The 24,458-nt window shown below is 44.3% G+C and overlaps 1 protein-coding gene and 1 long non-coding RNA gene across 3 annotated transcripts in view; one reads left to right on the top strand and one right to left on the bottom strand.

Annotated features, from left to right (window-relative positions):
• LOC138758298 (scavenger receptor cysteine-rich type 1 protein M130-like) overlaps positions 1–24,458 on the top strand; it is a 102,639-nt gene that overhangs the window by 65,865 nt on the left and 12,316 nt on the right. For both annotated transcript variants that reach the window (XM_069927015.1, XM_069927014.1), the window contains exons 16-17: positions 16,493–16,780; positions 24,235–24,348. In XM_069927015.1, coding sequence (XP_069783116.1) covers positions 16,493–16,780; positions 24,235–24,348 — 402 coding nt within the window. The remainder of the gene's footprint in view (positions 1–16,492; positions 16,781–24,234; positions 24,349–24,458) is intronic.
• LOC138758301 (uncharacterized) lies at positions 8,100–11,410 on the bottom strand. The gene is made up of 3 exons (XR_011354245.1): positions 11,299–11,410; positions 9,916–9,951; positions 8,100–8,397 (listed from the first exon to the last, which is right to left on the bottom strand). It is a non-coding gene; the product is annotated as an uncharacterized lncRNA (long non-coding RNA).

Here is a 24,458-nt window from a genome sequence, read left to right as displayed (position 1 = left end):
GGCTTGGCTTCGCGGACGAAGATTTATGGAGGGGGTAAAAAGTCCACGTCAGCTGCAGGCTCGTTTGTGGCTGACAAGTCCGATGCGGGACAGGCAGACACAATTGCAGCGGTTGCAAGGGAAAATTGGTTGGTTGGGGTTGGGTGTTGGGTTTTTCCTCCTTTGCCTTTTGTCAGTGAGGTGGGCTCTGCGGTCTTCTTCAAAGGCCTACCAAAATTTATAAAGGCCTACCAAAAGCCTTCTTTACCACCCTATCCATATTTAAAGAATGGTTAACTGTTATTCTGAAATTTCTCTGTTCCCCTGCATTCCTCAATCCCCTCCCCTCCATGGCTACGTCCTGTTTTGATTATTCTTCCCAAAGAAGCACTTTACACTTTCTCACCACAATGAGTGCTATAAGAGCCATTTGACTTCAATGGAAAGACTCCATCCGCCATCTTTCAGCCCACTCTTCTCAGCCGTCCAAATCCTTCTGCAGTCTCTTAAAACCCTCCTCACTCTCCACAACTCCCCCTATTTTTGTATCACCTGCCTATTTATTTACCCAATTTATCACCCCGTAATCCAAATCATTAATGTAAATGTCAAACAACAAAGGACCCAACACCGATCCCTGAGGCACACCAATCGTCACCGGCCTCCATCCTGACTGATAGTTGTCCGCCATGACTCTCTGGCGTCTACCTTCTAGCCACCACTGAACCCATCTGACTCTCTCAACATTTATCCCTCGTGCCTGTACCTTCCATATGGAACATTATCGAAGGCCTTACTGAAATCCAGATAGACTGCATCTACTGGTCTACCCTCATTGACCTTCCTCGTCACCTCCTCAAAAAGTTCATCAAACATGACCTTCCCCGCACAAACCCATGTTGGGTGTCCCTGATTAGTCTCTGCTCCTCTAGATACCTTTACATATTATTCTACAATTGTAAGGTAACATCCCGTCACCTTCCCTCTCCTCTGCCTGCTTTCTTTTTGCAGTTTTTTCCCGAACATTTCATGAAGCATACGGCCTAAGGAGAATAGAAACATTAAAATTAAAATGGGACGTCCACGTCTACTTTGTATAAATATCATCTATAAATTCCAGAGGTGAATATGTGACCTATTAGAAATCATTCTCCTCACCAAAGGATAAGGAAATTTAATAAAAAATCCACAGCTAATCAACTCACAAGATACAAGAGAAAGGACCAGAAGCAGGCCATTTGGCCCATCGAGTCTGGTCCAGGAAACCTCCCTGAGCTCAACTGTTTTCGCATCTAGTTCCAAGTTCTGGCCTTGACCCCATATCCCATGATCTCCTGACTAATTAGATACCTATCAATTTTAAGTTCCCCCAACGATCCGCCCTCCACAGCTGCAGGTGGCCACGAACTCCACAAACCCACCACCCTCTGGGCTTAAGAAATGTCTCCTCATCTCTGTTGTAAATTGGTACAGTGAAACCTTATTAGGACATGATTTGTTAATCCACGGAATCACTTATAGCGCGGGTGTCTGTGGACCCCAAACTGCTACGGGGCGGGCTGATGACAATCAGCCGGCATCCCGACTCCCTGCTGCCTCTGCCCCCCAGAGCAGGACATTGGGGTGGGGTGGCCGGTGTGGGATATCGGGGCAGGGGCAGCTGACGCGGGACGCCCCAGCCCCGACGTCCCGCACCAGCCGCCCCTGCATCTGTTCCATGACTCGGCTGTAATGCAATATGAAATCTTGGACCCCAACCTCAGCATTCTAACAAGGCTTTACTGTACTTTTTAATTCTAAGACTGTGCCCTCTTGTCCTGGAATCACCCAACAGGGGAAACATCTAATTTACATCCACTCTGTCAAATCCATTCATTATTCAAAATGTTTCTATGAGATCCCCTCTCATTCTTCTAAATCCTAATGAATAGTGTCCAGGAGCCGCTCAGTGTTCCTCATACATCAGCCTTCTCATCCCTGTACCCTCTGTCCCCTCTCTAACCTTGCTACATCCTTTCTAAGATATGGGCCCAAAACTGCATACAATACTCCAAATGAGGTCTCCCCAGTGCCCCATAGAGTCTCATCAACACCTCTTTCCTCTTATACACAATCCCCTTTAAAATGAACGCCAACGTAGCATTCACCTTCTGTACTGCCGATCCAACCTGGCCATCAACGTTTCGGTGATCCTGCACGAAGGCCCTTAAGTCCCTTTGTATCCCTGGGGTTTGAATTTTAATAATAACCCGACTGTTTATTTCCTTGACCAAAATGAGTGGCTGTACGTTTCTCAGCTGCCATTTCTTCGCCCATTCTCCTGAGCTGTCCAAGTCTCAAAAAAAAACCGAGCGGCCTATCCTTCAAATAGTTTAAAATGTAGCTCCGGTCCACACCAACAGAAAAATGGTCAGAGTTCGATCATGCCTGGAAAGGAAGCATTAATTCCGTGAACAACACCGTTTTTATCCTGTGAGCGTTTTTATCCTGTAATTGTTTCTACGTTTCTTCAAATTTGGTCGCTGTATCTAAAGTATGACTCCTGGTGAGAAAGCCATTGAGCTAGTGTTGGAGAGTCATCGTCTTTCCATTGAAGTCAAATGGCTCTTATAGCACTCATTGTGGTGAGAAAGCAATCATATGACCTGCAGAAGTAGGTAAACAACCTACATCTGTGATTTCCAAAAAGAGTTGTTAAAGGTTGGAATGGAATAACCAGTATCACTCATCCTTGAGGAAGGATAGACTGGCCTTGGAGGCAGTCCGGAGGGAGGTTCACCAGGTTGATCCCGGAGATGAGGGGTTTGACCTATGAGGGGAGACTGAATTGTCTGGGACGATCCTCGTTAGAATTCAGAAGAACGAGAGGAGATCTTAGAGAAACATAAAATGATGAAAGGGATGGATAAGACAGAGGCAGAAAAATGGCTTTCACTGGTAGGTGAGACCCAGAACCAGGGGACATGGCCTCAAGATTCAGGGGAATCAATTTAAGACAGAGATGAGGAGAAACTGTTTTCCTCAGAGAGTCATGAATCCGTGGAATTCTCTGCCCAGGGAAGCAGTTGAGGTGACTTCATTAAGGTTTAAGGTTCATTTAAGGTTCAGTTACATGAGAAAGGAATTCAGGGAGATGGGGAAAAGGCAGGTCGGTGGTGTTGAGTTGATGATCAGATCAGCCCTGGTAGAGAAGGCTCGACGGGCCGGATAGCCGACTCCTGCTCCTATTTCTAATGTTGTTAATCAGTCCCTTACTAATCACGGAGGACCGAGGGCATCGGGTTTTACTTCAGGGGGAATGCGAGTTTAAGCGGGGCAATTTGAAAACCACTGCTTTCGACTATCTAAGATCATGAGTATATTTCCAATCCAATTAATTAAATATTCATCATGCATTTGGTTTCAATTTCAAAGGTTTTTTTGGACTAAAAATATTACATATCTTAATTTTTTTTTACACCATCTACTCTTGACTGAACCTTCCTTATTTGAAAGATCAAAGGAGTTATCTCTTTTCTCGATTTTTTTCACTGGTGGTGGTTTGACATCTCTTCAACAACTCTCCACCAAATTATAATTGACCATGCAAGCATTTTTTTTAGATATCTACAGATTGGAAATTTCCTGAATGCAGTAATGATCTAACGCAGTGGTTCTCAACCTTTTTCCACTTGAAGTAATCCCTCTGCCATCGGTGCTCTGTGATTAGTGAGGGATTGTTTCAACTGGTATGTGGGTGGAAAGAAAAAGTTTGAAAACCACTGTTTTAACTGTCCCTCATAGACTTGTGATGTGCCCGGTTTCAGAACTCCAAAGGAAATGGGCCAATAACAATTTTTTCTTTTTTTTAAAAACTTTATTTATTCGTTCAAAAAACAAATAATATATGACATATGCAGCAATTAAACATAAACATTAACTTTTTTTTATATATAGAAAAAAAGAAAAGAACCCCCCCCTTCAGCCAACTCTCCAAAGGAGAGCCATAAAGAAAGAAAAAAGAAAGAATATTAAAATCTAGTCAATATAAATTGAAATGTAAATATTCTGAGCATAACAACCACTTATTAATAAAAAAATTATAATTATCATGCGAAACATACGTAATTTTTTCCATTATTAAACAATATTTCATCTCATTATGCCATCTATTAATATCAATCATATTTGTATCTTTCCACATACTAGCAATACATTTTTTCGCTACAGATAAAGCTAAATATACAAAAGCAAGCTGAAACTTGTCTAATCCCAAACCTTTCAGAGGTTGCAAACTACCCAATAAAAATACTGTTGGATCTAAAACTATTTTAATCTTATACAGGTATTTTAAAAAAGATTGAATTTTCTTCCAAAAAGATTGTATATGTGTACATGACCAAGCAGCATGAAAAAAAAGTTCCAACCGTATCACCACATCTAAAACACAAATCTGATTCATTAAAACAATATTTTTTAAATTTTTCAGGTGTCAAATATAATTGATGTAAAAAATTGTAATTAATCATTGCATAACGTGCATTTATCAGTCTATTTACACTATCATAACAAATATCTAACCAATCATCTTCAGAAAAAATAAAACCAATATCCACTTCCCATTTAATTTTAGATTTATCCCAACCCTTTTTATCCATACCATCCTGTAATATTTGATACATAAATGAAATATAACCCTTCTCTGGTACCTTCATAAGAGAAGTCTCAAGTTTAGTCATTTTAGGTAAAATCATATCTCTACCAAACATACATTTTACCAAAGATCAAATTTGATAATAAAGAAATAAAGAGTTCTTATCAATACCAAAACCTTCCCTCATCTGATTAAAAGATAAAAACTTACCCTCTTTAAAACAATCTCCCAAATTTTTCACACCTTTAAATCTCCAATGCAATAAACTTTGATTATGTATCAAAAAAGAAATAAGTTGATTATTATACAACGGAGTCAAAGCCGATAATTTACCCCTAGAGCCTGTCATTTTATTTTTCTTTATCCATAACTTCATTAAATGTTTTAGTATAGGCACATTATATTGTTGAAACAAATTTATATTCCACCTAAACAAAAATTGATGTATTTCAAATTCAGAAATACTTGCCATCTCAATTTTAGCCCAACTAGGAGGCCGTACCAAATCCATCAATGAACTAATAAACTTAAATTGGGCTGCTTCATAATAATTTTGAAAATGTGGTAAACGTAGTCCCCCTAACTCATATTTCCAAGTTAATTTATTCAAAGCTACTCTCGAAAATTTACCCCTCCATAAAAACTCCCTAACCATTTTATTCAAATCTCGAAAAAAAATTTTATCAAGTAAATACGGAATAGATTGAAACAAATATTGTATACACGGAAAGATATTCATCTTAATTATATTTATCCTACCCAATAAATTAATAGGTAAATCTTTCCATTTAATCAAATCAGTTTTCATTAACGGAGCATAATTTAATTTATATAAAGATTGATAATTAACATTCAAAATTATACCCAAGTATTTAATTCGATCAGTCCACTTCAAATTAATAATATTCTTATAAACTGAATAATCTCCTTCACTTACCGGTAATATTTAACTTTTTTCCCAATTAACTTTATATCCAGAAAGACATCCATTTTGTATTAAACATTCCTTCAAGTGCAAAAGCAACTGAGCTGGGTTTATTAAATACACCGATACATCATCAGCAAATAAATTAATTTTATACTCCTCATCTAAAACTTTCATACCTTGTATCTGTGTATTTTGTCTTATCAGCTGTGCTAAAGGTTCAATCACTAATGCAAACAAAGCTGGTGATAAAGGACAACCTTGATGAGTTGATTGAGTCAATTTAAACGGTTCTGAAATCAAACCATTCGTCAATACTCTAGCTATCTGTTTACTATATAGAGCCTTAATCCAACCAATAAAAAAAGGACCAAACTTAAATTTCTCCAAAACTTTAAACAAAAAATTCCATTCAACTCTATCAAATGCTTTTTCTGCATCTAAGGATATCACCATCGGATAATCTGAGGATTGTCGAAATCTATTAATCAAACTAATCATGCGCAAAATGTTATCTGAAGCATATCTATTCTTTATAAAACCTGTTTCAACTGTGAATCAACTTGGGTAAAAGTTTAGCCAATCTATTCGCTAATATTTTAGCTATTATTTTATAACCTACCTTTAACAACGAAATTGGTCTATATATATATACTTTCAAAGGATCTCTATCTGTTTTAGGAATTACTGTAATTAAAGCACTAGAACAAGACTCAAGGTAATTCATAATGTTCTCCAACTTGACGTAATACATCTCATCATAAAAAATTTTATAAAATTCAACTGAAAATCCATCATCACCAAGCGATTTACCATTCGGCATTTCCAGCAGAGCCATTTTAATTTCCGAATCAGCCACTGGTGGGTGACCCACACCCAATTTTTGTTTAGGGGATTACTACCTTTTGGTAGTTTTTTTTTGGGGGTGGGTTTCTTTTTTTTTCTTTATTATTTTTAAATTTTTATTTTAGTTAGTTTTTAATTTGTGATTTTTTTTCTATTGGAGGGGCTATATACATTGAATTGAGTTTTTCTATAAAGATATCAGTAATAATAGTAGGTATGTCAAAGATGAGGTTTGCTACTTTTAATGTTTGCAGGTTAAACAGTCCGATTAAGCATAAGCGAGTTTTGGCATATATTAAGAAAATGAAAATTGATATTGCTTTTTTACAAGAAACACATTTGAATGTGAAGGAAAGTATGAAATTAAAGAGGGACTGGGTAGGGGATGTATATTCTTCTTCATTTAATTCTAGAGCTAAAGGTGTAGCAATTTTGATACATAAAAATGTATCTTTTGAATTACAATCAATGGAGGAAAAGGCAGGATGTATTCTTAAATTAAATTGTAAGATTTTTAGTGTATTTTGGACTTTACTTAATATTTATGCCCCAAATGCAGATGATGAAATATTTATTTCAGATGCATTTTTATGTTTGGGTCAGGCTAATGATAATATTTTAGTTGGTGGTGATTCTAATTGTGTTTTGGAACCTGTATTAGATAAATCTCCGAAGAAAGTTAAGAAATCCAAGATGGCAATTCAGGTCCAAGCGTTGATGAAAGATCTTAATTTAGTAGATATTTAGAGACATCTTAATCCAACAGAGAAAGATTTCTCTTTTTATTCATCTAGACATGAATCGTTTTTGGGGATTGACTTCTTTTTAGCATCGGCACATTTACAAGGGAAAATACAACAAGCGGAATATAAAAGTAGGGTGATTTCAGATCACTCTTTGTTATATTTTACATATGCAACTTCTGAGAAAATTCAAATGGATTATCGTTGGAGGTTTAATACAATATTAAAAATAGGGAATTTATTGATTTTTTGAAAAAAGAAATTAATTTTTTTTAAAGGAAATTCTAATTCTGTTCAAAGTAAGTTTGTATTATGGGATGCTATGAAAGCCTATTTGAGAGGTCAAATAATTAGTTATACTTCTAAAATAAAAAAAGAATCGATTAAATCAGAGTCTTGAATTGTAGAAACAGATTAATGAGTTAGAAAAGGAATTTCAGAAAGATGCTACAGAAGATCAGAAAATAGAATTATCTAGGTTGAAATTGGAATATAATACTTTGCAATCTTATCAATTTGAATGTGTTATTAATAGGACTAAACAACGGTATTACGAATGGGGAGTGAAAGCACATAAGGTATTGGCGTGGCAATTAAAGAAAACAGATTTCGAGGACTATTTACGCTGTTAGACGGAATTCTCTTATTACTTAAACCTCATGAGATTAATGATGAATTTTATAAAAAGTTATATACATCTGAAGGAAAACAAGACACTGCATCGATTGACCTTTTTTTTAATCACAGTTGAATTTACCGATATTAGAGGATGCAGATATACAGGAGTTAGAAGAACCATTTGCTGATATGGAAATAACAATTTTTCTCAAGTAAAATATTTCAGTAAACAATTGGGCCTAGAGCAGTGATTCTCAACCTTCCCTTCCCACCCACAGACCACCTGAAGTTTTTTTCTTTGGCTTGGCTTCGCGGACGAAGATTTATGGAGGGGGTAAAAAGTCCACGTCAGCTGCAGGCTCGTTTGTGGCTGACAAGTCCGATGCGGGACAGGCAGACACGATTGCAGCGGTTGCAGGGGAAAATTGGTTGGTTGGGGTTGGGTGTTGGGTTTTTCCTCCTTTGCCTTTTGTCAGTGAGGTGGGCTCTGCGGTCTTCTTCAAAGGAGGTTGCTGCCCGCCAAACTGTGAGGCGCCAAGATGCACGGTTTGAGGCGTTATCAGCCCACTGGCGGTGGTCAATGTGGCAGGCACCAAGAGTAATCCCTTATTAATCACAGAGCACCGATGGCATTGGGATTTTTAAAAGTTGGTCTGTGAGTGCAAAGAAAAAGGTTGAGAACCACTGATCTAACGCTACAACCACCAGATTTACTTGTCCTTTAGCCTGGTTAAACCCCTTTCAGGAGGTTTTAATTGTTACAGTTTATACCCTTATATTAAATTTGAGATCGGTCCCCATGGATAAGATTCGACAAACATGGGAATTGAACCCTTTGGCACATCTAGATCTGTACTGCGCTATTGTTCTGCCTGTCCCATTGACCTGCACCCAGTCCATAGCCCTCCACTCCTCTCCCATCTATGTATCTGTCCAAATTCTCCTTAAATTTTAAAATTGAGCCTGCATTCACCACTTCAGGTCGTTCCACGCCCCCACCCTCTCTGTGTGAAGAAGTTCCCCCTAAATGTTTTCCCTTTCACTCTTAACCCATGTTCTCTGGTTTGTATCCTGCCCTGCCTCAGTAGAGTAAGCCGACCTACATTTACTCCATCTGTCCCTCTCCTCATTTAAAATCCCTCAATCAAATCTCCCCTCATTCTTCTACGCTTCAGGGAATAAAGTCTTAACCTGTTTAACCTTTCCTGTAACTCAGTTCCTGAAGTCCGGCAGCATCCTCTATCAAATCTCCCCTCTTTCTTCCACATTCCAGGGAATATTGTCCCAACCTGGGAGAGAAGGGGTGAAAGAGGAGGGGGAGGGGGAAGAAAGAGCAGAGAGGGGTGCGAGAGGCAGGGTAGAGAAGGGGAGAGGAGGAGGAGAAAAAGAGCAGAAAGGGAAGGAGAGGGGGCGAGGGGGAGATAAAAGGAGAGGAGAGGAGGGGAGAGAGGTGGAGAGAAAGGGGAGGTGGAGAAGAGGGGGAGAGAAAGAGCAGAGAGGGGTGCGAGAGGCAGGAGTGGGGATGGAAAGGGGAGAGGAGGGAGAGAGGGGGTATGGAGAGCGGTCAGGGAAAGAGGGGAAGAGGGGCGAGAGGCAGTAGAGAGAGGGGGTAGGGTCATGAGGGGGGATGAGGAGAGGCATGATTGGGGAAGAGGGAGAGAGGTGCAGAGGGGAGGGGCATGGGAACAATAGTGGGAGGAGGGAGAGGGGGTGAGAGTGAGAGGGAAGAGAGGGGAAGAGCAAGGAGGGGAAGGGGAGGGAGGGGAAGAGACGGGGTAGAGGAGAGAGATGGGAAAGAGGAAGGGAGAGGGCAAGACAGAGAGAGTGGAGGAATAGGGGAGGGGAAGAGAAGGTTGAGAGGGGGAGAGCTCTGTTATTTGAATGTCTAATATAATAATTTAGTGTGGGGGGGGGTCTAATTTAACTTAATTCAGAACCAGTGCAGGATATCCAATTTCATAATTTTAGCTTGATGGTCTCAAATGTAATAATTTAATTCATAGACCCAGCGCAAGTTGCCTAATAGTTTAATTCATAGCATCTAATTTCCTAATTACATTTGGGACCTGATGTGAGCTGTCCAATTTAATAATTGAATTCACTCTCCCCCAAACACCAACCCGCACCCCCCCCACCCTCCCAACAGAAAATATAGGTAACATGACACAAACCTTGAGACGTACATCCAAACTCCGTGCCAAAAGCAACTGTGCAAATTGAAAGTGGACAGATATTAGTGTGCAGGAAGTGTATTAATGCAAACACGTGAAACTCCTCAGACACAAAGTGAACTCACACCTTGTGGACGGGATAGAGACAAGTCCAGATCCAAAAGCAGGGAATTGGGGCAAGGTTTACCTTCGGCAAAATGGGCATCTTGCCTCACAAGAATATTTTCCAATTCAGGTAGCATCCCGGTCAATCTCCTCTTCCCCCTCTCCAGAGCCACCACATCCTTCCTCTAATGAGGTGACTAGAACAGAATGCAGTGCTCTCAATGTGGTCTCAAAATGACCCTTGAACTCAACATTAAATTTAAATTTTAAAATTAACATACAGCACGGTCACAAGCCCTTTCGGCCCACAGGCCCATGCCGCCCAAGTTACACCTAATTAACCTATAACCCCCAGAACGTTTTTCCCCAGTGAGAGGAAAGCAGAGCCCCCAGGGAAATTCAAAGACAGTATGGGATTCAAACCCCGGTCCAGATCGCTGGCACTCCAAAGGCGTTGCACTAACCGCGACGCCAACCGTGCTGACTGTAAGTTAAACTCTTGTTTCTCTGTATATTGTGACTCTGGGTGGTGGGTGCTGAAGAAATTAAACATTAATTTTCTCAGTATACCTTGCCTATGGATGGTGGGTGCTGAACAACTTAAACCCTTGTTTCTGGGTTTACTGTGCTTGTGGCTGGTGGATGCTGAACAAGTTAAACCCTTGTTTCTTGGTATACTGTGCTTGTGGCTGGTGGGTAATGAACGTTAACCCCTTGTTTCTCAGTATAGTGTGCCTGTGGGTGGTGGATACTGAACATTAAACACTTGTTTATTGGTATACCATGCCTGTGGATGGTGGGTACTGAACAAGTTAACCCCTTTCTCGGTAGACTGTACCTGTGGGTGATGGATGCTGTAGAGGTTAAACCCTAGTTTCTCGGGATACTGTATCTGTCGGTGGTGGGTGCTGAACAAGTTAAACCCTTGATATAGCTTGTCTGTGTGTTGTGTGTGTTAGTTGTTAGCGGGTGCCATTTGTGTGAATTCCCCTGTGTATAAAAAAAGACCATTGTTTGTTCATAACACATGTCCAGCCCTGATTCTCTTTGAACCTGCTGAACCTATTCTGAATACAACAGGTGGGGATGGGTATGTCGTGGTCACATGACCCACCCTGATCGGAGACTAGACTCGATTGGCTGAATGGCCTCCTCCTGACCTTACTTTCCTGCTCAAAGGAACCTCCGCAAGGGGACAGAGCTTCTGCCCTAGGGGTCTTTGAAGGGCGAGAGACACCGCGGCCAACAGCAATGGACTGGCTCCACAGAGGTACCTACCAAGAGTCAGGAGAACAGCCCAGATCATCCTCAGCAGGTCCCTGTCTGATGTCTGGAGACAGAAATCGAGATTCACCTCCTCTCGCCCGAGATGCCTTTATCTTCTTTCCAAGCAAATCTGCAAGGGAAAGCCGATCTTTGAGTGCCACGCCCAAGTGGTGTTGCCAATGCTGTGTGTGAGGAGTTCACACGTTCTGATCCCCCTCTCTGTCACCCGAGTGGTTGCTCTCAGCTCCCACTCCTGTACAAATGAACTGGCATGTGTATTTGGCCAACAGTCTCTTGGCTTAACCATAGAACAGTAACAGGCTCCTTCGGGCCTTCTAGTCTGAGCCGAATCATTTCTGTATCTAGTCTCACTGACCTGCACCCAGGCCACAGCCCTCCCATCCATGGACCTGTCCACATTTTTCCTAAATGTTCAAACTGAGCCCGCATTTACCATCTCAGTTGGTAGCTCGTTCCACATTCTCACCCCTCTCTGTGTGAAGATATTTTCCCCTTTCACCCGTAACCCGCGTCCTCTGGTTTGCATCTCACCCACCCTCAGTGGGAAAAGCTGACCTACACCTACTCTGTCTAAATCCGCTCCTCATTTTAAATATCAAATCTCCCCCCATTCTTCACTGCTCCACGGGCAGTGAGATCGCTGAACGACCAAAGGAGCTGCTCACACTTACCATCCAAGACTCTCACTTGTTCAAGACCATATCTATTTATTTACTTTTTTTAATAGATAAAGTACTTGTCCTCAATATGAATTGATACCTTCCCCCTGACCTGAAACGCATCATCTCAGTGTTTTTCTGGAAGGAAGCCGGTTGATCTCGATGCCTGAACTTTTTCTGCGGATTGCTTTCTGATAAACGATCGTCAGTTATGTTCATCCATTGTACATTATGTACTTCAAAAGAGAGTCCGGAGAAGGTTTACCGGGACGATTCCTGGAATGCAGGGGCTAACATATGAGGAACATTTAGTGGCTCTCGGACTAGATTCATTGGAGTATCAAAAGATGCGAGGGGATCTCACTCTCGAATGCTGAGAGGACCGGACAGAGTCGATGGGAATAAGATGTCCCTCCAGAACAAGGGGGAATGGTCTTCGAGTGAGAAGGTTCCCATTTAAAACAGAGAGGAGGAGAAATTTCCTTAGCTAGATGGTTGTGGATTTGTGGAATTCGTTGCCACGTCCAGCCATCGAGGCCGGATTGTTGGGGGAGTTGAAGGTGGAGGCTGACAGGTATCTAATGAGTCAGGAGATCGAGGGATATGGGAAAAATGCCGGAATTTGGAACAAGGGGTGAGAACGGTTCAGCTCAGGGTGGAGTGGGGGAGCAGACACAATGGGCCGAATGGCCTTCTTGGGTACCTTGATCTTATGAAACCAGAGGACTTGGGTTAAGGGGAAAAGTTTAGAGGGAAGGTGAGGGAGGAACATCTACACTACAGAGAGAGGTGAGAGCATGGAACAGGCTGAGTTTCAACATCTAAGGAGAATTTGGCCTGGGTCATGGATGAGAGGGGTGCAGAGGGCTATGGGCTGGGTGCAGGTCAGTGGGACAAGGCAAGAAAAAAAATGGTTCAGCATGGACTAGAAAGGCCGAATGGGCCTGTTTCTGTGTCGTGGTGTTCCATGGTTCTGTGGTTCAACTCAGCGGGCTCAAGCTTTTTACTTACTCAAATCCCTCTTTAAGTGATCCCAACACCATCAGTGCTCTGTGATCTGTGAGGGATTGCTTAAGGCAGACTGTGGGTGGGAAGGGAAGATTGAGAATCACTGTTTTAATCAACCCTCATTGACACGTGATGTGCCTGGTTTCAGAACTCCAAAGGAAATGGGCCAATGACCATTTTTCTCCAGCAAAATATTTCAGTATACAATTGGGTCAAGAGCAGTGGTTCTCATCCTTCCCTTCCCACCCACGGACCACCTGAAGCAACCTCTTACTAATCATAGAGCACCGATGCCATCGAGATTACTTAAAGCGGGTTGTGGGTGGAAAGGTAAAAGTTGAGAACCATTGTTCCCTCTGACAAAGTGGATAATATATTAAAAAAAAACTGGAAAACTAGTTCCTCTTTGCATTGGACATTCTGCTGTTGTACAAACACACAGTCGTATCGATCTCTGAGGCACCAAGTGCGTCAAAGGTGAACTCCACTTTGCCTTGTTTGCTCTGAGAACGCCCGTGATCGATTCCCAACAAACATTGGGTGCCATGAGCAGGCAGTTTCCGCAATCTGTCGCACACCACCCCCACCCCCCCACTCCAACGCCTCCCCCCACAGTTTCGCAACCAAGAGCCACGTGCCGTCCCCAAGGTCTCACGGTGGCAACACAGTGTTGATATAGCGTGGCTTATAATTTTCATAAGATAAAGCTGTTAAACTTTATTAATGTTGCGTTACCAATAATTTAACGTGTCAGCCAACAATGCTCGATGCTTGGCTATATTCATTCAACCTAGTTTTTGCTTAACCTGTTTTAGGTCAGGGAGGGGTGGTACTTTTACCATGCATGGGCAAATGGTGGGTCAGTGGTTAAACGGATGAAATAAATACTGAAACACAGGCATCATGCAGAACAGTAGTGTGCGACAGTACAGAAAACAGGCCATTAGGCCCCTCCAGACCATCGCCTCCCTACTCCCACTGACCTGTACCCATTCCTTAACCCTCCAAGCTGCTCCCATCCATGTATCTATCCAATCTATTCTTAAAGCACACAATTAAGCTGGCGTTCAGATGGGCGGCTCCCACCAACTCTCTGAGTGAAGAACCTCCCCCCTGAATCTTTACCCCCAGTTCAAAATGACGACTTCTTGTATTGACCTCCGATCTAAGTGGGAAAAGCCGACTGTCTACACCTCTCATAATCTTGTAAACCGCGATCAAATCTCCCCTTGTTCTTCTTCGCTCCAGAGATTTCAGTTTTCGGTCATTCTCCAACATCAGTGAAAAAAAAACAACCTTATATTTCCTCTGTCTATATCCATCATAATATTAAATATCAAATCCCCCCTCATTCTTCTATGCTCCAGGGAATAAAATCCCAACCTGTTTAACCTTTCCCTGTAATTCAGTTCCTGGAGTCCAGGCAACATCATTGATCAAATCTCCCCTCATTCTTCTGCACTCCAGGGAATAAAGTCTCAACCTGTTTAACCTTTCCCTCGAACTCTGTTCTTGAAGTCCAGGAACATCCTAATAAATCTCTGCACTCTTTCTATCTTATTGATATCTTTCCTGTAGTTCGGTGACCTGAACTGCACACCATTCTCCAAATTTGACTTCACCTATGTCTTAGACAACTTTACCATAACATCCCAATTACTCCACTCAGTATTTTGATTTATGAAGGGCAAGATGCTAAAAGCTCTCTTTACAACCCTGTCCATCTATGGTGCCTCTTTCAGGGAATTATGTGTGTATTCCCAGATCCCTCTGTTCTACTTCACTCCTCAGTGCCCGACCATTTACCGTCTATGTCCTTTCTTGGTTTGTCCTTCCCAAATGCAACACCTCACTCTTGTCTGAATAAAATTCCATCCGTCATTTTCCAGCCCACTCTCCCAGCTAGCCCAGATCCCTCTGTAAGCTTTGAAAACCTTCCTCGCTGTCCACGATGCCTCCGATCTTAGTGCCATCTGCAAACTTACTGATCCAAGTGGCCACATTATCGTCCAGATCATTGATATAGCCGACAAACAACAACGGTCCCAACGCCGATCCCTGAGGCCACACCACTCGTCATGGGCCTGCTCCACTGTTTGCTGGTTTCTCTCGTCCAGCCAATGTCGAATCCAGTTCACTGCTTCACTATGAATACCTGGCATCTGAACCATCCTGACCAACATCCCATGTGGGATCTCATTTATTGTCTATGTAGACATCACATGCAGCCTTTTCCTCATCAACATTCCTGGCAATATCCTCGTAAAAACTCTACAAAATTGGTCAAACTTGACATACTGCGCACAAAACCCATGCTATCTCTAATCAGTAGCTGCAATCTAAATAATTATACATCTGATCTCTTAGAACGCCTTCCAATAACTTACCTATGACTGACGTTGGGCTCACCGGCCTATAATTTCCAGGGTTACTTTTGGAGCCTTTTTTAAACAACAGAACAATGTGAGCTACCCTCCATCCTTTGGCTCCCACACCCGTGGCCATGGACATTTTAAATTTATCTGCCAGGGCCCCTGCAATTTCTACTCTAGTCCCCCTCAAGGGCCGAGGGAAAATACCTTTGTCAGGCCCTGGGGATTTATCCGCCCTTTAAAGCAGCAAGCCCTTCCTCCTCTTTAATCTGTGGGGGGTTCTATGACCTCGCTGCTTGTTTTCCTCACTTCCCTTGACTCTGTTCCAGTTTCATGAGTGTATACAGATTTAAAAAAAATAATTTAAGTTCTCCCCCATCTCTTCTGGCTTCATACAAAGCCGACCCACTCTGATCTCCAAGGGGGTCAATTTTGTCCCTGATTATCCTTTCGCCCTGATTATCCTTTCGCCCTCAATATACCTATAGAAACCCCAACCGCCCTCTGTAGAAATTTGCCATTGTTGAACCAAACCTCCACAAACTCTTGAGGAAGTCGAGGCACTGACGTGCTTTCTTCATGATGCCATTGGTGTGTTGGGTCCAGGACAGACCCTCCGAGATGGTGACTCACATGAACCTAAATGTGCTCAACCTCTCCACCTCTGATCCCTCAATGACGCCGGATCGTACACCTCTGGCTTTCCCTTCCTGAAATACAACGATAGGTGATCTTGAGTGCGAGGTTGTTCTTTCGAACCAGATCCCAGCTTCCCTCGAAAACAAAGGCTCCCTGTGCCTGATTCATTTGCCTTTAACCCTGACAGGAACTTTGCCCTCTCAAGATTTCACCTGTGAAGGTTTGTCGGGCACCCTTGTCCAGAAACAACTTCTCCCAATCCACACATTCTAGACGCCTTCTCGTTTACTCAAAATTGGCCTTTCTCCCACAGATTCTCAACCTGAGACCCAGACCTATTCTAATCCATAAGTTAAACTGCATCAGCCATTTTGCAGCCTGCATTTTTTCATTCAGATGATTGTAAATTAACTTGAAATGAGATGTTCGCATCTTCTTTTGCCATGGTTGCAAAAATAATCTTCTGCATGGTTTTAAAAAAAAATTGTTTATTTTTCCTCCCCCCAGATCCCCTGCAAAAGCCAAAAATCGATGTCATCAAGGTTGGAGAGCAGACGGTGATAAATTGCACGGTGCAGAACATGTTCACCAATGGCACCATGTACTTACTAGAGTTGAGAACGGAGGGCACCCGGCAAGTGCAGTGGATGGATGTGTCAAACGCCTCATCGATCTTCACCTTGAACCAGACGGCCCACACCGCTAAGTCTCGCTACGTTTGCTTGTACCAAGTCAAAATGAGCGGGAGGTCCCTCAACTCCACATACACCGAAGCTGTTCGGCTCTCCAATGCAGGTGAGCACTTTCCTCGAGCTGGACCCCCCAGAGACTGGCAAGGGATGAAACACCGCTATTCAGATTGGGAGAAGGCACACTTGGCTCTGGCCGCCTCATTGTGGGAAAGATGGAGATGTTTCGGAGAGAAATTTTAATTTTAATTTTTAAAATTTAGACACATAGCACGGTAACATGTCCTTTCGGCCCACGAGCCTGTGTCTGCCCAATTTACACCCAGTGAACCTACAGCCCCTGGTAAGTCTTGAACAGTGGGAGGAAACTGGAGGCCCCCATCCGGGGAAAACCCACACAAACACGGGGACAACTTACAACCCCAGGCCCGGTAGCTGGCTCCGCAATGGTGTTGCACCAACTATGATGTTGCCTGGATTGGAGAGAGCAGGGTGGCAGAGCTGGGGGATTTTAGTTTCCTAGCAAAGAGGGATGAGAGGTGACAGAAAGAGGGGAATATAAGAGGGGTTTAGATAGGGCGGAGAGCCAGAAACCTTCCTTTTTTTGCATCGGGCAGATGTCATCATTATACCCAGACAGTGAATGGTCTATCTTCCCAAGGTTCTAGAACACTACAGCACAGTACAGGCCTTTCAGCCCTCGGTGCTTTGCTGACCCATATATTCCTTAAAAAACTACTAAATACTTCCTACCCCACTTTTCTCCCCTCTATGAGTCTCTTAAATTCCCCCAATATTCTAGCCTCTGCTACCATCTTTGACAAAGCGTTTGAACTCTCTGTGTAAAAAAAAAAAAAAAAAAAAAAAAAAAAAAAAAATAACCTACCCCTGAACCTCCCTCCCTTCACTTTGTACAGACGTCCTTTGATGTTTGCTGATCCTGCCCTGGGAATCAAGCCTCTCAGAATGTTGCCGACCTCTATCAGGTCTCGTCTCATCCTTCTAAGCTCCAAAGAGAAAAGTCCCAGCTCTGCCAACCTTGGCTCGTAAGACTTGCTTCCCTATCCAGACACCGTCATGATGAATCTCCTGTGCACCCTCTCCATAGTTTCTACATCCTTCTGGTAATGAGGTGACCAGAACTGAACACAATACTCCAAGTGTTGTCTCACCAGAGATTTATAGAGTTGTTCTACACCTGAACTATGTTAAAAAAATTCTCTGACGTGTGTAACGCAGATAAAAGCTCACACACGACTGGAGGGAGAACTAACGTTTTTATTAGCTTACAGCACAGGTAGGGTTCATGAACAGGCTTCAGAGGGTTTCTGGGTTTAGGCGGGAAACCTGGAGGAGGAGGTGGGACCAGTTGTCAGTACAGGATACTTCTAGTGAATCCCAGTTCGATACAATGTGCCTGTGGATGGAGAAGCTACAGAGGATTATGGCTGTCAGGAGGATCTGGCTTGGCTTGAGGAATCTCGATTTTTTTTGTCAAGGCATCTTTGGCCGAAGGGCCTGGACTGTGCTGTAATGTTCGGTGACTGAGTTCAGAGGCAGCTCGATTAGAATTCTGGTGAGTCCGCACTTGGAGTGCTGTGTTCAATGGTGGGAGGAGGGAGCCACACTTCAATAGATGGCTAGCATAATGGGTTAGCGCCACGGCTTTACAGCGCCAGCCATCAGGATGGGGATTCGAATCCAACACTATCCGTAAAGAGTTTGCAAATTCTCCCTGCATCTGAATGGGTTTTCCTCCGGGGGACGGTGGGGGGGGGGGGGGTGTGGGGTGTGGGGACTCCGGTTTCCTCCCACCGTTCAAAATGTACTGGTGGATTGTAGGTTACTGGGGTGTAAATTGGGCGGCACGGGCCAAAATGGCCTGTTATGCCTAAATTTAAATTAGAATATTTAATTTAGAAGGTGCTGCTCTTCCAATTTGCGGATAGCCTTGGTTTGGCGGTGCACAAGGCCACAGGCAGGGTCAAAATGCTCGGCCACTGGGAGGCCTTTGCCAGTTATAGCGGACCGACTAAGGTGGCCTGTGAAGTGATCTCCTAGTCCGGAGGAATGGCAGGAAAGAGGTGGCTGGTCCAGAGAGGGGTGCCGAGGAGATCCACCGGGATGCCGCCTGTATTGGGGAGCAGGCCTCGTGGTCTTTACTCCTTGGGGGTGACAGAGGATGGGGGGGGCGGGGTGACTCAACAGAGGTGTGCGAGACGACAGGAGGCATTGATCGTGCGATGTCCAGGGGCTTTTTTCCCCCCGGGGGATTAAATGGCTGATGGGAGGGGGTGTAGTTTTAAGGTGCTTGGATGTAAGTACAGGGAGGGGGGTTTTGGGGGGGATGTAAGTGGCTAGGTTCTTCACACAGAGAGCGGTGTTTGCATGGAATGTGCTGGGGATGGTTGAGGAGATCAATTGATAGGTACGTGGAACAGAGGAAAATAGAGGGTTATGCAATAGGGAAATTCCAAGCAGTTGGTGGAACAATAGAGGGTTATGAGATAAGAAGGTTTTAATTTTTTGGGTATAAATATATGGGTTGGCACCACATCAAGGGCCGAAGGGCCTGTACTATGCTCTATGTTCTTGCCCTCTGTTACGTCACAGACAAGCAGCAATAGAATTTCACCAAGGCAATGTTATTTTGAAAGCAATATATTTATTAATAACATAACATATTAAATCTACCCCAAATATGGACGAATATAAAAATATGTGTGTGTGTGTGGAGTGGCCAAACCTTTACAGCTTAAGCACAATTCTGGAAAGTCATTCCCAAAGTTTTAAACTGATGCTCAGAAGTAAATTTGAAGAAGGTGAGAGACATAGTGAGCAGACTGCCAAAAACTCATGAATCCATGTCAAGTTGCTTTCAGAGGAAATGTCCTTTCATACCAATGGTGCTCACAATTCCCTTCTTCCTTGTGGGGGGGGGGGGGGGAATAATAAAATATGTGATTTCCAAAACCCAGGCACGGGTCAGAGGAAATGACCATCACAATGGTCGCAATCCAATGCAAGAATTTGCCTGTTTCCTTTACCCAGATATGGTGGTTCAATCATTCACCTAACAAGGAGAATCAGCAGAAATGTCCATTTCTACACAGAGTCATTTCCACCTCTGTGCTTTCAGGTGGCTGGGCGATCACATCCTGTTTCTTTAGGCCCTTTCATGCAGTGAACAAGCGCAACTGTAAAGGCAGAAATTCTCCCCCTTAATCTTGGGAGACTTACCTCTATGAATGTGCCCTGACTGGCTCCAAAGTGCTGACTGCAATCCCTCTCGGGGAAGGATCGTCGACGGAGAGCAGCGCTCTGCTGCCCTGCAGGAATGTATTGCCACTGCAGAAGGCTGAGTTAGGGCAGGCTGATGACGTTGCGATGACGCCGTCAGCCAGTGACCCATCGCTCCGTTCTCCCCCGCCCACTCACTCCTCTCCCTTCATGTCCCCCTCAGGGCAGGAGCGGCCAATGGGAGCCATCAGGGCAGGGGTGGCCGATGGGAGTCATCAGATCAGGGCGGCCGGAGGGGGCTGTCAGGGTGGGGGGGTGGGTGGTGCGGTATGCGACAGCCCCGCCGGCCGCTTCAGTGCCTCACCGGGCTGCTTTGGCCCTCGGAGCCGCTCGTCAGTGGCTCAAAACGCGGCAGAGGAATGACTGCCTTCCCGACCCATAATCCCTCATGCAGCTGGAACTAAACAGAGTGGTTCCAGCTGTGTGGGGGATTATGGGTCGGGACGACGGCCCTTGCTCTGGTGTGTATTTATGATGGGCGGCGCCATGGCAACAGTGCCCCACCTCCGGAGGATGCTACGAGGCGCCGCCCGCCATGATGTGACACAGCAGCAGCTCTTTAGGCGTGTTTTATGTTTTTCCTCTGCGCTTGTAGCCGACCTCCAAGTGGAGGTTGCCATGAAGGGGCCTCGAGTTGCGCAGGTAGTAGATGTTGTGAGCATTAAAATCCCAGGCAGCAGAATGTCATCAGGGTGAATTTGTTAGGAACAACCCTTGTTGGGGGTAGGGGGGGAGTGAGCAGTAACAGGGGATGGAGGTTGTATGATCGCATCGAGTGCCGGTGGGGGGGCAGTCTCAAATGGCGGAATGACCCTCGCCTTCTCCCACGTTTCTGCTAAAGAAGTTTAAAAAAAAAATTATTACATTAAATTGAGACCTACCGTGCAGTAACAGGTCCATGGACCTGTGCCACCCAATTAACCCACACCCACCCCGGTACATTTTGAACAGTGAGAGGAGACCCCCCTGCTTCCTGGGGGAAAACCCCTTGCAGGGATGGGGATAAACGTACAAGCGCTTGACAGACAGTGCGGGATTAGAACCCCGGTCCCAATCGCTGGTGCCGTAACGATGTGGCGCTCACCACTTTGTCGACTGAGGTAGTGCATAGAACGCTACAGCACAGAGCAGGCCCTGTGGCCCTTGATGTTGTGCCGACCCATATATTCTTTAAAAAATAGTACTAAACCATCCTTACCCCATAACCCTCTATTTTTCTTTCATCCATGTGTCTGTCTAAGAGTCTCTTAAAGGCCCCCAATGTTCCAGTCTCCACCACCATCCCCGGCAAGACATTCCAGGCCCCCACAGCTCTCTGTGTAATACACTTGCCCCTGAACCTCCCTCCCTTCACTTTGTACAGAAGTGTTTGCTCCTCTGGTGTTTGCTGATCCCGCCCTGGGGAAATGACGTTGGATGTCCAACTGATTTATGCTTCTCATAATCTTGTAGACCTCTGTTAATCCTCAATCAAAGAGAAAAGTCCCAGCTCTGCCAACTTGCCTCATGAGATTTATTCTCCAATCCAGATAACATTTTGGCAAATTGGTAAATCTCCTCTGCCGGGCGACATGGTTCGTATAACGGTTAGTGTAACGCCTTTACAGCGCCAGTGATTGGGACTGGATTGGGGTTTGAATCCCCGTGGTGTCTGTAAGAAATTTGTATGTTCTTCCTGTGTCTGGTTTCCCGGGGAGGGGCTCCGGTTTCCTCCCACTGTTCGAAAAACATACCAGGGGGAGGGGGGGTGCAGGTTAATGGGGTGTAAATTGGGCGACATGGAGTCGCGGGCTGAAATGGTCTGTAACCTTGCTGCCTCGTCTAAATGTAACCTCTCCAGAGCTTCCTCATCCTTCCTACAATGAAGTGACCAGAACTGAACACAGTACTCTCAGAGTGGACTCACCATAGATTCGTAGTTGACAGCTGTGGAGGCCTGATTGTTGGGGGAGTTTAAGGGGGAGTTTGACTGGTGACTAATTAGTTGGGGGATCAAGGGACATGGGGTAAAGGAAAATGGTTTAGCTCAGGGTGGAGTAGCGGAGCAGAATCGATGGGTGGAATGGCCTATTTCTGTGTCTTTACCTTGTGACCTCGATTCTTGAACACAGTCCTCTGACTAATGAAGCCCAGTGTCCCATAGGCCTTCTTAAATACCCTATCAGCCTGTGTGGCGATCTTGAGGGATGTATGGATTTGGACCCTAAGGACCCTCTGTTTCTCCACACTGTTAAGTAGCCGACAATTAATCCTAGATTCAGCCTCCTACTTTGTCCTTCCCAAATGCGTCGCATCACACTTTCCTGGATTGAACTCCATCTGCCATTTCTCCGCCCAACTCTTCATCCTGTCTATATCCTCTTGTCACCTTTGGCAAACTTCAGCTCCATCCACACCTCCTCCAACCTTCCTGTCATCCGCAAACACTGATCCATCCTTCCACCTCTTCATCCAGGTCATTTATAAAAAATCACAAAGAGCAGGGGATGCCAGAACAGCTCCCAGTGGCCCCTCCACTAGTCACCGACCTCCAGGCAGAATACTTTCTGCAAACTACTACCCTCTGCTTTCCTTCTGCAAGCCATTGTTTTATCCATATGGCCAAGGTGCCACTGATCCCCTGCCTCATGACTTTCTGGATGAGTCTCTCGTGGGGAACTTTGTCAAATGCCTTGCTAAAATCCACGTAGACCACATCTACCACCTGTCCGTCATCAATTTCTTTTGTAACCTCTATACAAAACTCAATTAGACTCGTGAGGCACGACCTTCCCCTCACAAAGCCAGCTGACTATCCTGGAGTAGACTAGACGTCTCCAAATGCTCATAGATCCCATCCTTAAGAATCCTCTCCACTGACATATGACTCACTGGCCTATAATTCCCAGTATTCTCCCTATTAACTTTTTGAAACAAGGGGACTACATTTGCCATTCTCTAACCCTCTGGTACCTCTCCTTTGGCCAAAGAGGGCTCAAAGATCATAGCTACTGCTCCAATGATCTCTTCCCTCACTTCCCACAGCAGCCTGGGGTATAATTGCATCCGGCCCCAGGGACCTATCAATCTTGATATTTTTACGAAGATCCAACACTTCATCTTCACACTGTCCAGCCCACAGGTCTGTTCAATTCCGACCTCACCCTGAACCAGGTCGTTTTCTCTAGTGAATACTGACACAAAGTATTAATTTAGGATGTCCCCAACCTCCTCTGCCTCCAGGCACGTAGAACCATAGAACATTGCATATCAGAAACAGGCCCTTCAGCCCTTCTAGCTTTTGCTGAACTATTGTTCTACCTATTCCCACTGACCTGCACCCAAACATAGTTCTCCATACCCCTCCCATCCATGTTCCTGTCCAAATTCTCCTGAAATGAGCCCGCATTAACTGCTGCAGCTGGCAGCTCATTCCACACTCCCACCTCTCTCTGTGTGAAGAAGTTCCCATTCATGTTCCTTCTAAGCGTTTCCCCTTTCCATGTCCTCTGTTTTGAAACCCAATGGAAAAAGCTTATGTTTATCTCCCTCATCAGGTTGGGACTTTATTCCCTGGAGCTCAGAAAAATGAGAGGAGATTTGATAGAGGATGTTGCCCGGTCTCCAGGAACTGAGTTACAGGGAAAGGTTAAACAGGTTGGGACTTTATTCCTTGGAGTTCAGAAAAATGAGAGGAGATTTGACAGAGAGATTTTAAATGATGAGGAGGACAGATAGAGTCAATGTTGACAGGCTTTCTTTATTGAGAGTGGGGGAGATTCAAACCAGAGGACATGGATTGAGATTGAAGGGGGAGAAGTTTCTTCACTCAGAGGGCGGTGGGCGTAGGGAACGAGCTTCCGGGCAAAGTGATCGATGTGGGCTCCTTTTTAATATTGAAGAAAAAGTTGGACAGGATGGGGGTGTGGAAGGTTATTGGCCCTGTGCAGGTCAATGGGATGAGGTGGGAGAAGGTGTTCGGCATGGACTCGAAGGGCCGAACTGGCCAGTTTCCGCACTGTAACATGGTTAAGGTCTCTGACTTGTGCATCCTATTGATTTTCTTTTGGTTCTCTCTGAATCGCACAGTCAGTTTGTTTACATTCATTACCTGTGAACAGTTCTTTATTTGTTTACATATTCATGCTGTGTTCAGTTTATAATTAGTGGGAATTCATCCACGTCCGTATGTAATGTTGTGTACGTACTCTGACAAGAAATCTGAATATTTTAAGGATCATAACACAATATTTTAAGGCGCGATCTCACGCTTCATTGCAGCTTCTACTGCCAAGTCGATCGCTGGATGGTTCTTCGCCGTCCTGGTCGTCCTACTGATCCTTGCCGCAGCAGTCTTCTATTTCCGGAAAGCCAACAGTTCCAAAGGCAAACGTGGTAGGAAATAACATGGCACTATATCGCGGTTTCCACGTCACCGTCAACGTAGTTGTGAGTTTATTGGTCATGTGCATGAGTGCAATGCACCGGAAATCTTTCTGCAGGAC

This window comes from Narcine bancroftii, chromosome 3 (genome assembly GCF_036971445.1).
Source record: "Narcine bancroftii isolate sNarBan1 chromosome 3, sNarBan1.hap1, whole genome shotgun sequence".
Classification (NCBI taxonomy): domain Eukaryota; kingdom Metazoa; phylum Chordata; class Chondrichthyes; order Torpediniformes; family Narcinidae; genus Narcine; species Narcine bancroftii.
The sequence above is the reverse complement of the archived record's forward strand: the minus strand, read 5'-3'. Positions and strand labels throughout refer to the sequence as shown.